Source organism: Myodes glareolus, chromosome 13 (genome assembly GCF_982192425.1).
Source record: "Myodes glareolus chromosome 13, mMyoGla1.1, whole genome shotgun sequence".
NCBI lineage: Eukaryota > Metazoa > Chordata > Mammalia > Rodentia > Cricetidae > Myodes > Myodes glareolus.
The window spans coordinates 11,618,965-11,636,578 of NC_142038.1; the positions used below are offsets into that span (position 1 = coordinate 11,618,965).

Here is a 17,614-nt window from a genome sequence, read left to right on the forward strand (position 1 = left end):
ACTGTTAGACAACAAGCCGCCAATCAATGATTCATTTCCTGGGATCCGAAGCATGATTCCTTGGGATCATCAAGGCCAAGCTTAGAATCCTGGATTCTGTTGCTATTTCTGCTTTCCTTGATAGACTCTACAGGCCAAACCCAGTTAATCCAGAAATTTACTACAGCATGCTTTTGTATGCTCAAGTGCGCCCAAGTTCAGCAGTTAGATATGACCTGAGCCAGTTAAAACTTGCTTGAATTCTAGAACATTTCAGGCTTATCCTTCTTAATCTTCCTTAGGCCCCAAATCAGCCATTTATTTATCCAAAAAGTTATAAGCATGTCTCTAAAGGTGGCTAGAAACAAGTTGTCACTGTTCCCACCCTTACCAGTGTTTACACTAAACTTACATAAAAATCTGGTGAACTGAAAGCAACTTACAGGCAAAGGAAAGAGTTTCCCATTTACTTTTATACACAAACTATTGGGATAGTTATCTTCTTGAGGGCAACTGGTCTCTGCCAAGCAAAGTCTGTATTTAAAAAAATAAAAAATAAAAAATTGTTAGAAAACCAAAACATGCTTACATGTTTTAAAACTCCAATGCACATAGCAATTAGGAAAATATCAAACTCACCGAAGCTGAACTTGGACTGTATAATCTCTCCTGCCACCTGGCAAAAAATCCCTATTGACAAGAAAAAAAAGAAAGAAAAAGAAAAGAAAGAGGTTAAGAAAGATCAATAAAATTTCACAGACCAAGCACCCTGTTAAAGCTGGGGTGCTGTTCAACAGTGAGCAACTACACCCACCCTCTATCCTAACCCTTGCAGGGGGGCAGGATTTAAGGAGACAGGATAATCCCTGAGACTTGCTGCCCAGCCAGTATAACTAGAATAACAAGTTCCAGGCTCACAGAGAGACCCTGGCTCAATGAACAAGGTAGAGACAACAGAAGAAGAAAACCAACAATGACCTCTGGCAACCACACAGATTGTCATGAGTGAGTTCATGGGTGATTATGTGTACACACACACACACACACACTTAAAAAAAAATTCAAAATGACCCTAACCAAACAAACAAAAACAATGCAATAATTATAACCCCTACTTACTAATCATTCTTCACATCAGTTTTGAGGTATATTTTCAGTTCATGGGAACTTTGGTGATACAATACTTGCTTTAATACATAACAAATTTAGCCCGAAAAGAACATTCTAGGTTCTGGAGAAGTTTACTGAATTAATCTACATGCTTGGTTGTTCTTCACCTTGACTGAACATTCTAACCACTTGGAGACTTTTTGGTATACTATAGTTTCATTCATCAGGTAATTCTTATTGGCTTGAGTATATCATAGCTTTTTAGAGCTACAAAGGTGATTCTTACACAGAACTAAAATTAATGCCTACAGTTTCAAAATGATAATAAGGGTAATTTCATAACCATGTATCATACCACAAACACAGAATCTTTTATTATTTCTGGAATATTTAGTATCAGAATGGAGTCTACACTCAAGATGAACTATTATTTTTTAGGAAATGATTAAACATGCAGAATATCAGACCTATACAATTAGAATCTGCATTTTCACAAGATCTCCATGGGCTGGAGAGATGGCTCCATGGTTAAGAGCACACACTGCTCTTCCAGACACCCAGATTCAATTCCCGGCACCTAAAGCCCAACTCCAGAGACTTCCAACTCCTCTGGCCTAAATCGGCACCTGCATATACTTATAATCAAGAAAAAGAAGAAAACAAAACAAGATCTCCAGGTGACATGCATGCACATTACAATTCAGGAAAAGTATCTTTCCTTGATGGATGTCTTAGGGTTACTGTTGCTGTGATGAAACATCACAACCAAAAGCAATTTGGGGAGGAAGGGGTTTATTTGGTTTATATTCCTGACCCATAGTCCATAGAGAGAAGTCAAGGCAGAAACTGAAACTGGGCAGGAACCTGCAGGCAGGAGCTGATGTGATGCAGAGACCGTGGAACAGTGTCATTAATTAAGAAAATACCTTACACTCTTACCCACAACCCAACCTTATGGAGGTATTTGCTCAAAGTTCCCTCCTCTTGGATGACTCTACCTTGCGTAGAAAAACAGAAAAGGAAAAAACTAGCCACCACACATGGTAGTATATGCCTGAAATCCCAGCACAGAGGTATGAAGATCAGAAATCTAAGGTTATCCTTAGCTAGCCCTCAGCTTTGGGACCAGCCTGGGCCTATATGACACCCTGTCTCAAAAGAACACTTTTTAAATTCAATATATAAAATCTGATAAAAATGAAGTATCGCTCTTAATTATTGTTCTAAGTGTTGGATTGTACCAGAAAAAGTATTAGAGTATTGAGAAAGCTAGTAACACCTTTAGCCTTCACCTTGCTCACTATTTTTTTATTCTGCAGTTCCCTAGAAGGCACAGCAGTAATTACTTAAACTCTCTAATCCCAAATTTTCTGACCTGGGGCAAATGAGTCAACCTTTCTGTATCCAATGTCTTTATATGTTAAAGACTTCATCAAGTTACTGTGATGACTCAAACACTGTGATGATTCAAATGCCTGGGCTTAAGGTGTCTCCTGTTCCTGCTGCTTCCCTTTCTTTGGGTGGCCTACATCTTCCTCAAGCATTTCTTCAAAATATTCCAATATTCTATATATTATTGACCCCTTCTAAGCAATTCTTGATTAAATCATTCAAATATTCCACTTACTCAAATCAAACAATTCAGTCTGGGACCTGAAGCTTCAAAGATAAATGAATTAGTTATCCTTAAAGATTCATGCTAGTAGATACAACCAAAATAAAATATGACAATTACTTCAGGAAAAAGGGAAATTTAATTGTCTTAAAAGATCAAGCTATGTGCCACAATCAAATTAGAGCACATGACTGTACAAGAGTAATTCTCTTTCTGTTTAGTGCTTCCAAGCATGAGGGGATTCTCACCCAGAGACAGACTCATGGGAACTTTGTGAGGCTGGGAGCTCATGAAAGAGAAACGCCAAGAGGCGAGTGCAGAGATGCACGAAATGCACAGCGCTAGGAGAGAAGACTGGAAGCCATGCCCCAGCAAAGGGGGGAGGGGGGCACAGAAAACAGCTGAGAGGAGCTGCAGATGACTAAATATAAAGAAGTCCTGCAACATAGGTTTTTAAACACCAAAGGGAGAGAAAAAAAAACAGATTTATTTTTTGATTACATGGTTACTGGGGGCTGGAGTGATAGCTCAGGTAGCTTGCAACAACTTACAACTGTGTACATGCGGGCACACGGGCACACACACACACACTAACTCAGTAAAGCTCCCTAAAACACAAAAATTAACAGTGATCTTGTCTCCTCACAGCAACTCATCTGCCATGACTAAACCAGTTTATTTTTAATATAACACCTTGCAGTGCCAATGGAAAATTTATTTAAATAATTCAGTTCATTAACAAGACTGCAATCTGCCGTTAATCCCAACATTTAAGAGGCAGAGGCAGGTAGATTTCTGTGAGTTCAAGGTCAGTCTGGTCTACAGAGTTAGTTTCACAACAGCTAGGGCTACATGGAAAAACTATGACTCAAAAAACAAAACAAACAAGACCGCAAGCAGATGTGAAAAAGTGATTATGTCATTGCATAGCTTGCCTTGTACCTAGCAATCACTTAGTGTTGACCTTAAGCAAAGATTTATCACTAGATAAAGATATTAGTGATACATTTTTATATAAAATGTACTTTTTTCTTTGGTGGCTTAGTAATATCTCAAAACTATTACAAACCAGTTTATTTATGTAAACATTACCCTATGAAACCTCAAACTTTATAGATTATAAAATCTTGAGGTCTTTTTTTTTAAAGATATATAATTTTGTCAGGTGGTGGTGGCACATGCCTTTAATTCCACTTGGGAAGCAGATGCAGGTGGATCTTTATGAGTTTGAGGCCAGCCTAGTCTATAGAGTTCTAGGACAGTCAGGACAAACCCTGTCTTGAAAAACCAAAAAAACAAAAAACATTATGCAATTTTAATTAAAACACTATGATTAGTCATCAAATACACACACTTTCAAATGTTAGGTGGATATAATCATTTAGAAGCTCAACAATGCACACTTACATAATAAGGACTGAAATATCTATCTATAAATACATATATGTTAAGCACAGAATTTCCCAAAGTTACTTGCTACGGTATCTTTTCTCAAAAAAAAAACCAAAAAAACAAAACAACAACAAAAAAAAACACCTCATGCAACCATCTCAAAAACATTCTTAAGGAAGAGGTTATAAAAAAAAAAAGAAAGAAAGAAAGAAAAGACCTCTCATTTGATTTCACATTTTCCCTCTACTTTTCCCTATGGTCCCAGGACATAATTTAACCTGCAAACCCTCAGTTCTCTAAGGCTTAGTCTTGTGAGAAAGCAGTTTTGGTGGCTGCTAGTGCTGCTCTGCAACAGAGCACTTGCTTAGTTACCTCTGAGGTTCCCTAGTGCCACAAGAGAAAGAAAGAGGCCATGAATAATGTATTAACAGCAAAAATAACTGTCTACTTTTCTCACCCTTTTAGAAAAGGTTGTTTTCCTGAGGATTTTGTCAGCACTTACATAGTGTACTTCTTGTATGCATGTAAGGCACCAGAATCCTGGAACTGGAATTACATTTGGTTGTGAACCTGGTGAGAGCTACGAACCAAACCTGGGTTCTCTGCAAGAGCAGCAAGCTCTGAACTATTGTGCATTTCCCGAGGACCTGCAAAATGACTCCCTCTTTAACTGGACATGATCACACTACAGACTTCCCTTCTCTTTCCCTTTTATCTCTTAAGTGCACTTTTGCAGAGAAAGAAAATGACTTTGAGTTTCTTCTTTTAACTTAAATTAAATGCCACAGGACCTCTTTTTCTCCATCCAAACGAACAACAGTATTTCTCCTGATTGGGGGTATGTAATATTTAGGCCAGGGAGGCACAGCTAGTTTTTCCCTGAACTATTCTGGTTTTTGTGGTTTTACTGGTTTGTGGTCTTCCAGAATGACTCTAACCTGTGTTAAGCTGACATAACCTGGCTAGTACTGTCCTTTTTAAGACCAAGTGTCAGTGTGTAGATCAGGCTGGCTTTCAGCTCACAGAGATCTGTCTCCTGAGTGCTAGGACTAAAGACAAGGGCCGCCAGGCCCAGTCCAGCTTTTGTTCTTATCCAAGAATCATTAATGTTATTTACATTTAGTCTCAAAAATGTTTGTTTAGTTACTTTATCTTTGAGCTATTATCAAGTTCATTTTACTCTGAAAGAGAATTTCCAGTAGCCAAAGTTGGCCTTGAATTTGTGACCCTCTTGAACTAGGCTCACAGGCATGCACCACCATGCCCAATTTTCACAAGATCTTGTATTATGCTGCCCTATTTGTAATAAAATTTTCCTTTGAAATATCGAGGGTGATAGGAGTCTTTGACCAGCATACAGAAGTTCCAAGGTTTGTTTCCAAGCACCAGAAAAACAAATAAAACAAAAAAAAAATACACCGGCATGTGACTAAAAGATGCTTGAGGTTTAATTCAAAGGTTACAATATTTTTTAATATACAATATCTACTATTTGACTAATTTTTGTCAAACTATACTCACATTAGTTAAGAAATAGTCCAACTGGGACTGGCAACATGGCTCAGTGGCAGCCAATGCTAAGCCTAACGATCTGAGTTCAGTTCCTGAAGCCACATAACAGAAGAGAACTAATTTTGAATTCTTGATATTCTCTGACATCACACATGTACCATGGCATTTGCCACAAACAAACACACACACACACACACACACACACACACACACAAAATAAATGTATAAAAAGTTTAAAAAAAAGTAATAGTCAACCTTTATAGACTGAAATGTGAGAACCCAAAAGTTTATACATGGAAGTCTTCACTCACAATATGACTGTTTTTGTAACTGTCATTATAGATGCAATTAAAATTCTTTAAAAAAAATCCTTAAGGTAACAGAAAATGGTATCATGACACTGTCAGGTTGCATAGTGGAATGCATTACAACAGAAAAAAATTCATGTGTTGACACAGGAAAATGTATAAGCCCTACGGAAAGGCTTTTGGAGTAACAAAACATCAATACCTCAATCTTGGAATAAACTTATATTTAACTCACCCAGTTATTGACACACACATAACCTTTGAGAGAAAACGTATTTAAAATATTCCTCTTACCTTGATATGCATATCTCTCTAACTTGCTGAGGTGTCAAAGCAAAAATAAAAAACTTCTCTTGAAACCGTTGAATACTGCTTTGAACTGAGGAGGGAAAAAAAATTTAGTCAGTAACAAATAAGCACCTGAAATAACCAGGAACTTGAGAAAGTGTTTGCTAAATCCTGGAATGTTCAAGGTAAAATTTAACACTCTAAACTCTAGTATTGTGTGAAATTGCATTCATATTTAATTCTAAGCAGTTATCCAAATGAGCTTACTTTTAAATACTTAATCATTCAGTATCTAAAACATTAACTATACTGTGATATCAAAAATACAATAAAACCATTCAAGATGACATTTCATTCCAGACTATCTCATGAGAGTCAGAAACACTCTCTCCCAGTAATGCAATACAAAAAACTGATGTTTTGAGTAATTTCTTTATTGGTTCCTATTTCACTACTTTATATTTAACTACTCACAACAAACAAAAGAAAATCCAAATTTTCAGAACTTTAGGTAAATAGCAATTATTGCTTATAAAAGATAACCTAGCTAAAAAGAATTACATGGCAAAGTCATACTGTTAAACTACATTATTAAAAGTTAAAATGTATTGATAACTTCACTAAGAACTGTAACATATCAATGCTGTTGAATTAATTATTCACTGATGTTCATTATAGGCACGGTGGCACATGGCTGTAATCTTAGCACTCACAAGACAGAGGCAAGGGGATCCTGAGTTCAAAGCCACCTTGGGTCATATACTGAGTTCAATGCTACAAGAGGCCCTGTCAACAAAAATAACAGAGCCCACTGACACAACTGCAACATCACCCAAGAAAAAGCAAAAGTAACTTCTGTATGTTAGTGTTGCAATTACCCCAGATCATGAACAAGGTGACAACTACAATGTCAAAGGTCAAAAGGCCCTCCTTGTCAGTCATACCAAACCAAGAAAAATACTAACTTCTTGAGTAAAAAGCATGGGCACCTTATTGCAGAATTTATGCTTCTTAGAAATATAATAATGCTAATTCATACTTTCTCAGACTACCTCTAAAATGAGAAAGGGAGGGGCTGTGTAAACATTACATGTGAAGCAGCTTACATTACACAATATAATTACAAGACATAAAACAAAGTAAGAGCTTCCACTTCCTCAGTTCCTTCTGGCTCTTCTGTCCCTTTTGTATAGTTTTCCCTTTCCTCTGTTAATTGTTAAGTTCATCCATGGCCTCTTAACTATCAAATCTAATACAATAACCCGTATTATGATATTGCAAGTGACCACAAAGTGATTAGAGGCTATAAAACGCTTGCTTAGTACATACAAGGCCCTAAACCTAATCACTATCACAAAGTGAACCAAGTGAACGCATACAGTGTTTTCAATCTTATTTAATAGTATAAGCACTGGGTTTCTCTAGTCATAAATGTGAAAACATGTAACACAAGTACAGAGTGCCCAAAGAACAATAAAGTAAAAATGAGGTGTTTGTGTGCACGCGTGTGCGCACGCATACAAAAGTTTAAACATAAAAGTTTAAATCTTTCTCGATTAATATGAGAACACCTTTTTTTGACTTTTTATGACTGTTTTATAAACCAAATGTGAAACACATGTGAAGGTGTTCGGAAAACAGAAAATATACAGGTATATTTCTGGCAGTATGTATTAAGTCCTTGGGAGGGAGAGAGGGAGGGATGGAGAGAGGGGGGGAGAGGGGGGAGGGAGGGAAGAAGGGAAGAAGAGAGGGAGGGAGGGAGGAGGAGAAAGAAGTGAGGGAGGGAGGGAGGAAGGGAGGGAGGGAGGGAGGGAGGGGGGAGGAGAAAGAAGGGAGGGAGGGGGGAAGGGAGGGAGGGAGGGAGGGAGGGAGGGAGGGAGGGAGGGAGGGAGGGAGGGAGGAAAATGAGGGATCTGGAAAGACGGTTCAGTAGTTAAGAGTGCTCGATGTTCTTACAGAGGACCAAAGTTAAAGTTAGACTTTTAACACCCACAACAGTTCCAAAAGGTCCAAGACCTCCTTCTCACTTTGAGGATACCCGCATACACTCAAAAAAAATTAAAATTTGGGCCAGATGGTACACACCTTTAATACTCAAAGGCAGAGACAAACAGAACTCTGTGAGTTCAAGGCCAGCCTGAAACACATGGTGACTACCAAGTTAGCCAGGGCTACATTGTTAGACCCTTGTCTCAAAATAAGTAAAATAAATGAACTATTTCAAGGAAAAAGCTATTGTCTGATATATGCATTTTGCCACCTACTTGATAATGACTCTGGCTTAGTAAAATTTATAGATTAAAAAATTAGCATCTTAGCATACCTTGTTAAATATTCTAAATAAAATATAAAGTCTGTTAAGCCATCCAGTCCATTCTCTGGAAGTATTATATTGACATATTATATTAAGCTCGCTTGTATTTTGGTCAAGACTGCTCTCTAGAAGTTGTACTCAGGTTGGGAGTGGTTTGTAAAGAAATGTAATAATTAGTTTCATTAGGGGCTGAAGAGATGACTATCAGTTAAGAGCACTAGTTGGTCTTCCAAAGGACGGGGGTTAAATTCCCAGCATCTACATAGAGGTTCAACAATCTGTAACTCCGATTCCAGGGGATCCAATGGCCTCTTCTAGCCACCATGAGCAACAGGTACGCATACAGTACACGGACATATGAAGACAAATATATATATATATATATATATATATATATATATATATATATATATATAATAAATTTTAAAAGATTTTAAAGTTTGATAGGTAGATTTGTGGCTCAGTTTAGGCTAACCCGAAATAGTGAGTGAGCTAATGTATTACATCATCTAAGACTGTGCTTGGCTCCCATCCCCATCAATCACTGCACCTGTCATCAAAGATCACTCTTTTGCTCTTTATTAGATTGTATCTCTGAATCAAAAGTAAATGGGTGTTAGGGAGCAGACATGGGGAGGTCCTCCTAAAATTCAACAATGAAAATCAAAGTAGTCCAATTCAAAACCAGGCAAAGAATTTGAAAAACCTTTTCTCCAAACAATATACCAAATAGCTAATAATCACATGAAAAGTTCTCAATTACTACTACTAATTAGAGAAATCCAAGTGAAAACTTTAATTCTATACTACTTTATAGCCACTGTGTTGGCTACTATCCAAAATAAAGCACTCCTCCCAAAAACCAGAACATTTTGGCAAGGGTGTGGAGAAAATTCTCATGAAAATCTGAGTTCACAGCAGAGCAAGACAGTGTACTTGCTGTGGAAAACAGTACCGTAGTTGCCTAAAAATTAAAAGCAATTACCATATAATACAACAATTCTACTTTTGGAAAGAGATACTTATAGTCATGTTCATGGAAGTATTATTATTCACAACAGCTAAACTGTGAAAGCAACCCCATGCCCAGACAGACAAGTGGACAAGCAAAAGGCAGTATTATACACAGTTGTGTGCAGCTTTAAGTGCTAAGGACAAGCATGGAGGACATTATAGCAACTGTGAAATAAATCAAGTAGCAAAAAGCCATACTGTATGATCTTACTTACATGAGGTACTTAGCATAGTGAAAATCAGATAAGAAGGCAGAAATGTGGCTGTCAGAAGCTGGAGGAGAAATGGAGAATGACAGCTCTATGGGTTCACAAGATGAAAGGAAATAGAGATGGAATGGTGATGAGTCACACGAGAATACACTCTGAAAGCCGGGTGGTCCGGCTCAGCCTTTAATCCCAGCACTCAGGAGGCAGAGGCAGGCAGATCTCTGTGAGTTCGAGGCCAGCCTGGTCTACAAGAGTTAGGTCCAAGATAATAGCTATAGCGAAGTCCTGTCTAGAAAAAACAGCTGAGGAAAAAACCAACATTGCTTGAAATAAAAGGGGATATTAAAGTTCAAAAATTTATAAAGATGAACAAAGGTTAATATTTACATACAATGGTAACTGGAGAAAATAAGGCCATTATATTATCAAATGTTACCAAAATATCAAATTATATTTTTTATAATTTGGTTCTTCCAAACAGATGTCATCACTATATTAATAACCAACCACTACAAAACTCAACTGAAGAGGTCAAGGAATTGAGATTTCTTGTATCTGAGAAATAGTGAATTGAAGTCAGAATTATGAAAAAAGGAAATAGCTACTAATAGTCCAATTCTCAGAAGCCCTAATATTGACTTCAGTATTCTTTATCTTCCAGAGTCCTGTGGTCTAACGTCTTCTTCCCTGTCACTGCCCATTCTCACTGACATCACTGCTCGTGTCTACTGCTGCCATCAGGTTCCCATGAGAACATGCGTGGAGTTAGTCCTCTTCAGCGTCACGTCTATCACCATTCCTCTGCTAGAGGGTCCCAAGTCTGAATAAGCCTGTCTAAATTCCGTTCAGTACAGTCCTCCATCAACAACAATCTTGGCTCTTTTCCAAGCAAACCTATACTTCACAAGCCTCCTGAAGCCTATTTACTTTCTTCACTATTTGGTTTTACAATTATCCACTACAATTTCAACTTTAATTAGTAAGAGCTCTCTCCTTTCTTGACATAAATTCCAATTATTTTATATATATATGGATGTATATATATGTCATTACAAGTTTCCTCAAGTCTCTATAAGAAACCTTAATTGAATTCCCCATTAACTAGGGCAATGCAAAATTTGAGCATAATTTATAGTACTTAATCATAACTACATACTCAGTTGTTACTCTGATCTGCTCACTTTTCAGTTCTGGGGATCAAATTTAGGGCCTCACACATGCTAGAGAAGTCCTTGAACCCTAATCTACAGTCCAGGACCCTGCTACATTTTTACACACCCTCTCTGACATGTCTTGCTGTGTAGTCCTTTTGCCTCAGTCTTCCAAATTATAGGAATGTACACCTTGCTCAGCTTTGTTTTTTTCTTTTTCGCTATTAATAACTCCTAAACTACATAACATTCTCCCTAAAGTTATCTCATATTTCTTCTACCTTCCCTATGACTAGACTACCTCCAAATTACTCCAAATTACCTCAAATGACTATGACCACCTCCAAATTAATATTCATTAATTATCTGAGTTATTAAGATATGTCTGTGTTTTTATTTATTCAAATAAGTTAAGTCATTCATTTTAATGGATTTAACATTAATGAGCACATCACTTTCTATTCATTTGATCAGGAGCTTACTGAGCATATCCTAATATGAAAGACGTAAAAGATATGAGAAGAAGCTAAACTACTAACTTGACAATCTTTGAGATTAGCAAGGATTTAAAAAACAGTAATACAATGTGAGGAACCAAGAACACATACTGTTAGAAAGAATAAATTAACACAAAGCCTTTGAGGCTGTTATTAAACTTCACTGAACATCAAAATTTTAAATGTTCATGCTCTTGGGCTCAACTTTTCATCTAGGCATTTTTTTATCTTTCATAAATATATAGTTATTCAGAAATATAAGTAAAATGCTCAAAGATGATATATATATAGAACTGTAGCAATAGTGCCTGACATTTCATATACTAAAATATTCTAAGTGAGCAAAATCTGAAAATGTACACCAGACTTCTGATAGCACCAAGGTAACAGACCAAGTATAATCTAAAGACAGCATATATACTTCCAAAAGCACTAAGAGACTGTCCTGGTGAGAATCTCTATAGGGCAGGACTCACAGCTATCTGAAAAAGAATAATAACCCTCCTCAACAGGAAGACAACACAATGGCCCTGCAACACCAAGTCTTTTCAAATAGAGAATGGGAAAAAAAATAAACAATACATTTAAAGATGGTCAATTCTGAGATGTCGCTGCCTGAACCAGAAATGAGATTCTAGGAGACCTTCCCTTCCTGTGTTTCTGATGTTTATCATCTGAGAAGAATGGAAGAAAAGGAAAGTATTTGTTTATGGAAACTGTGACAAACATGAATACAGAGAAACACATGAACAGATTAGCTTGAGGATGACAATAAAACAGGTTATACACATTTCTAGCGCTATAATCTATTTATGAGCAAGATACAGGCTTTCTTAACTACTTTCCAAAATAAAGTATCTTCAGCTGAGCATAGTGGCACATCCCTTTAACCCCAGCACAGAAGCAGCAGCAGACGAAATTCTGTGGCCTTGAATTCTAGAACAGTCAATGCTACATTGAGAGACCCTGTAAAAAAACAAAAACAAAAACAAAAAAAAAAAACAAAAAACTTTCCTGGACAGTTGGTGGTGGCACAAGCCTTTAATCCCAGAAGTCGGGAGGCAGAAACAGATGGATCTCTGTGAGTTCAAGGCCACCCTGGGTTGATCCAGTGAAAAAGAGAAACAGCCAGGTGGTGGTGGCTCACACCATTAATCCCAATACTTGGGAATCACACACCTACAGGCACTAGGAAGGTAAAGACAAAAAGAATACAGTTGGGAGGCGAGAGGAATATAAACCGGGAGACAGGAGCTCAGGGCATTCAGTCTGAGGATTCGTGGAGACAGAATTTTGCCTCCCTTCAGTCTGAGAATTCAGTAGAGGTAAAAAAAGTCTCTCTAATGAATGGCTCCTTTACTTCTCTGACCTTTCAGTATTTACCTTAATTGACTCTGGGTTTTTATTAAGACCAATCAGAACTCGTGTTACAGGCATGTGCCACTCACTGTATTCAGCTTTCTGTTACAGTGTTTTATGTTTATTTATTTCTATTGTATACGCACACAACAGAACACTTGTAGAGGTCAGATGATAACTTGAAAAGGATCGATTCTCTCCATCATGTGGATTATAGATATCAAACTCATGTCTTGAGGTTTGGCGATAAGTGTCTTTGATCCACTGAGGCATACTGCTTCCCTCTAACAATAATTTTCAAAATAAAAAGTTTAAAGAAGCAAGTTTTCATATAAAAATTTCAAGGATATGTACTTTTTTGTGGTGTTCGACATTATTATTACATATATCTGTATGTGTTCACACACGAACAATCAGAAAACAACTTGCACTAGCTAGTCAGACATCTACTAGGTGGGTTCTAGGCATCTAGGTTCAGGTTATGATGTTCCATAGCAAACACCTTTTACTCTCTGAGCCATCTCACTGTTCCCAAAGATCTGTTTTTAATAGCATTAATAATGGCAAAAAAGTCAATGAATTTCTTATTTTTCTTACAGAATTTAAACTGTTAAAAATAAATAAATGAAACAAAGTAAGATACCAAGTAGCCATCTTGGCATGTCAACAATCAGTCCATTCTAACCTCATTACCAGTCCTATCTGACGACTTCATCTGAGTCACCAAGATATACTGTACCACCTACATACACACAAAATAATAAAAATATGGTAAGAAATTGCAAAGTTTATCAAACACCTTTTCCCACTTTAGAAAAAAAAATATGTATAAGATGCTTTTTTTTTAAGATCAATTCTTTTAACTATGTGTACGTGCTTGTGTGTGGATATAAAGGTGTGCAGGAGGTGTGCAGGTCACCTGGAGCTGTAGTGCAACTGCTGCGAGCCACCCTGATCTGGAAACTGAACTGGGTCTTCTGCAAGAGCAGTACTTACTATTGCCCACTAAGTCATCTCTTCAGCCTCTAACAGATAAACATTTGTTAGGAAAGCAGCTGAAAACTACATTAAACAAAAGCTAGGGCTCTGGAACACGATCAAAACATGATAGAGACATTATGGCCTTAAGTCTATTCCCAATTCACATAAAAGCAATCTGAGTCCTTAAGACATAAAAAGAATATAGGAGGTAGTTCTAGCCACAGGAATTAAGAGGGCAGAAGAATTAAACAAAAGACACACAAATTTGAAAGGAAAAAGTTAGCCAGGTGCAGGGATAGATCTGTAATCTAAGTTCTTGAGAGGCTAACCCAGTTAAGATAGCATTCCAGTCTAGCCTGGGCTACACACTAAGACTCCAAAAGGCAAACAAACAGCTAAGGATAAGCTCTATATTGGCCTTGAACATCCCTCCCTATTCAACTCACACACACACAACTCTTAAAAATTAGAAAGAAAAAACTAAAGGACATTCAAATGATGTAACATTTTTACACTAAATTTCAGTTATGACTACAACAATTCTTTACTTGTACACTTAAATGTTCAGCAGCAATACCTCAATTTTTTAGTTCTAGTTTGTTCAGTTTCATTGTCTCATTTTGCTTTTGAGACAGATCTTACTACACAACCCTGGTTGGGCCACTACTATGTACCCCAGGCTGGCCACATTCTCAGTAACCCTCTTGTCTCAGTTTCCCAAGTACTGGGACTATAGGCATAAGAAACATGCCTGATTTTTTTTTCAACATTTATCCACATTCACATGTGCCAATGCGGGCAAGGGCATATAAGTTAGAGCAATACCTCTGGTATAAGTCATGTGTGTGTGTCTAAGATTTTCCATCTCCATTTCCCATCTCCCTGTAGGAACACTGAGATTACAGAAGTATGTGTCAAGTCTGGATCTCTATGGGTTCTAGGTATTCGGACTCAGGTCCTCAAGCTTACTGCTTTTATGAACTAGGGCATCTATCTCCCTAGTCCCTTGATTTTGGGGATGGGGGTGACTTTGTTTTTGCTTTTGAGATAAGGACTAACTATGTAATCCAGACAGGCCTGAAACCCAAAGATCTCTTGGATTACTGAAGATCACCGTGCCTGGCTATCAGCTCTCTTAAATATCTGTAGCATTTATTTATCTGTGAGAGCATGCAAGCTGTGATACGCGTATGCAGGATCAGAGAACTTGTTCCAGGAATAGGTTCTCTCCTCTCACCTGTGGGTCTTGGTAACTGAGTTCAGACTCTCAGACTGGGCAGCAAAGGTCTTTACCCCATGAGCCATTTTACCAATCCTCAGTATTATTTGTAAGGCATTAATAGAAAATCATTAATAAATAGTTGCAGGCTGATTTCTTTAAAACATTAATTATAAAGTAATTTTTCTTAATACTTACCTAAACTTGTGGGCTTGATGAGAACATCAAGGACATCATAAAAAGGCAGGTTTTTTAACTGCACATCAGGATGGACAGGAGGAATGGGAGGAGATGGCTGCTGCATCTCAAATGTGGGCTTAGTGTCCTGAAGCAGCACAGAACCAACAGGAGATGATGGTGAATGAGGTGTAATTGAAGTAGAAGGCAACGAGTGGATTCCAGCCACAGCCAAGTCAGGTTCTACAGGTGATGAACTACCATCCAAACTGAAAACTGATGATTTGATTGTGGATAAATCAGAAAGTCCTTCGAGTGTCCGTGGGTATCGGCGTCTATATAATTCTCGAATTTTAATCTGAACCGCAGGGCTGCAGCCACTCTTCAATAAATGCAACGCCCTCATCAGGAGGTCATGTTTGCGCCCACTTTTATTCCGTCCAGCAAAGCCCAGTAACACTTGTAATTCAGAAACCCTAAAACTAGAAACCATATTCTAAAAGGGAAAAGAGAAAAAAAGACAAGTCATCAAAGTATATATTAAAAAACCCATTTAATTATACTGTAAAATAAGATTTTTCCTGATAGTAATCAATATTTACATATACCACACCACTTAGAATACTAAGATTCAAAAAGTTATCTTCTCTTGAAACTTCCATTTCAGTTATGTTAAATCAGATTTTGTTTTCTCTTATGTTGGAAACCTACTCTTGGTTTTAATAAACAACTTATTGTTAGATTATGCTCCAAGATAAATCCCTATTTGCTTCTTCACTATAAATTCTTTAGCCAATGAAAATGTTCTTTTTCAAAACTGAGACCTCCTAATATAAAACACAGTCTTTGTACAAAATTGCTCACTAATTAAACAAACAACAAGCTGGATTTTTATATAAGATAAAACTTTTAGTGTTGCTTAGTAAATCTACAAAATCCAGCTGTAACTAGTATCCAAAGCCAATGCACTTTTAACCCATATTCAAATATTAAGAAACAGACAAAATATTTTTTAAAGATACTTTAAAATATTAAGAATAAGCCAGACTGATGACGCACACATTTAATCCTGGCACTTGGGAGGAAGAAGTGCTGTGGGACAATGGTTTTACCCTGTAAACATTTGTTTCTTGAACTGGCTTAATAAAAGGCTGTTTGGCCAGTATCCAGGCAAAAAGTAGAGGCAGGGCAAAAAGAACAGGAGAATTCTGGGAAGAGGAAAGATTCAGTCTGCAGTTGTCACCCAGACACAGAGGAAGCAAGATGAGAATGCCTTACTGAAAAGTCTGCAAAGACAATGGTGTAAGGGTCTAGGAGACACAGTGGAAAACCTGGAACCTGAAGTCTACATATAGGCGACAGGGACCAAAACTCAGAACCCTGGGTTCTTAGACATGGTTTGGTAATTAAGAGCACTGGCTGGTCTTCAGAGGACAAGGGCTCAATTCTCAGCACACACATCAAGCAGGTCACATGAGATCTCTCTCTGCAGACACCTATACTAATATATACATAGCTATATACGTATCTGTGTAGTTAAAAATAGGACCTTTTAAAAGATGCTATTTTTTTAAACTTGGTTTTAGCAGGAGGATCTTCGTGAGTTTGAGGTCAGCCTGGCCTACAAAGAGAGTTCCAGGACAGCCAGAGCTGAGAAACAGAGTAACCCTATCTTGAAGAAGGAAGGAAGGGAGGGAAATGGAAAAGATGCTGAACTATGTAAAATATTGATAAAACTTCAGCAAGTGAGGGTTATGTGTGACACAACTTTTTCTGCCTTTCATGAGAGACACGAAACAGGTGTCTCTCATCTCAGATAGGGCCCCATGACAAAGTACAAATACTACCAAAGTAGAATTTGGTGAACCAATGAGCTTTATTGGTTACCTACAGAAGTATGGGTTAGGTGTTGCTTCAAAAGCAGAAATGATTCAAAGACAGCTGTATCATCAAGGTCCATACCAGCATGGGTGACAGCTGACAAAAGCTGGGAAGCCTGGAGCACACTGCACAGCCTGTAGGCAGCTCACCAGGTTAAGAGTGTCCTTTCTCATCTAAACCTCTTCCAGGCAGATGGTGTCATCTCAGTCGGCTTAGCAGCTCAGTTTCCTTTCCTCTAAGAGGATCTCTCAGATTTTATGTTTACTCTGGCAGGGAGAGACTTGGTGAATCTGGTCAGTTTCAGGAACATCCTGAAGCTTTTTTGAGTCCTATACCTTTCTACTTAAGGAGCTCCCATGCAGAATGGAATGTTTCAATCACAGAGAAAATAGACAACAGAGATGCAGATCATTCAAAAGAACTTTTAGGCAAAAGTCTGACAAAACAGTAGACTCCCAAACAACTTTTTCGTTTTCCAAGATAAATCACAACAATCTGCTTGCTATGGTTTTAATTAAGTGTCCTCCAAAGTCACACATTGTGCCTTTTCCAGCGTCTGGCCATCAACTGGGTCCTGCTGGGCTTATTTGTCCATTGCTTGGAGG

General features: G+C 37.7%; 1 protein-coding gene across 7 annotated transcripts in view; it reads right to left on the reverse strand.

Annotated features, from left to right (window-relative positions):
* Positions 1-17,614, reverse strand: part of Pias2 (protein inhibitor of activated STAT 2) — an 84,411-nt gene that overhangs the window by 36,974 nt on the left and 29,823 nt on the right. For all 7 annotated transcript variants that reach the window (XM_085676405.2, XM_085676406.2, XM_085676403.2 and 4 more), the window contains exons 2-5: positions 15,150-15,624; positions 6,211-6,295; positions 619-669; positions 423-513 (exon numbers count right to left, since the gene is read on the reverse strand). In XM_085676405.2, coding sequence (XP_085532531.1) covers positions 423-513; positions 619-669; positions 6,211-6,295; positions 15,150-15,624 — 702 coding nt within the window. The remainder of the gene's footprint in view (positions 1-422; positions 514-618; positions 670-6,210; positions 6,296-15,149; positions 15,625-17,614) is intronic.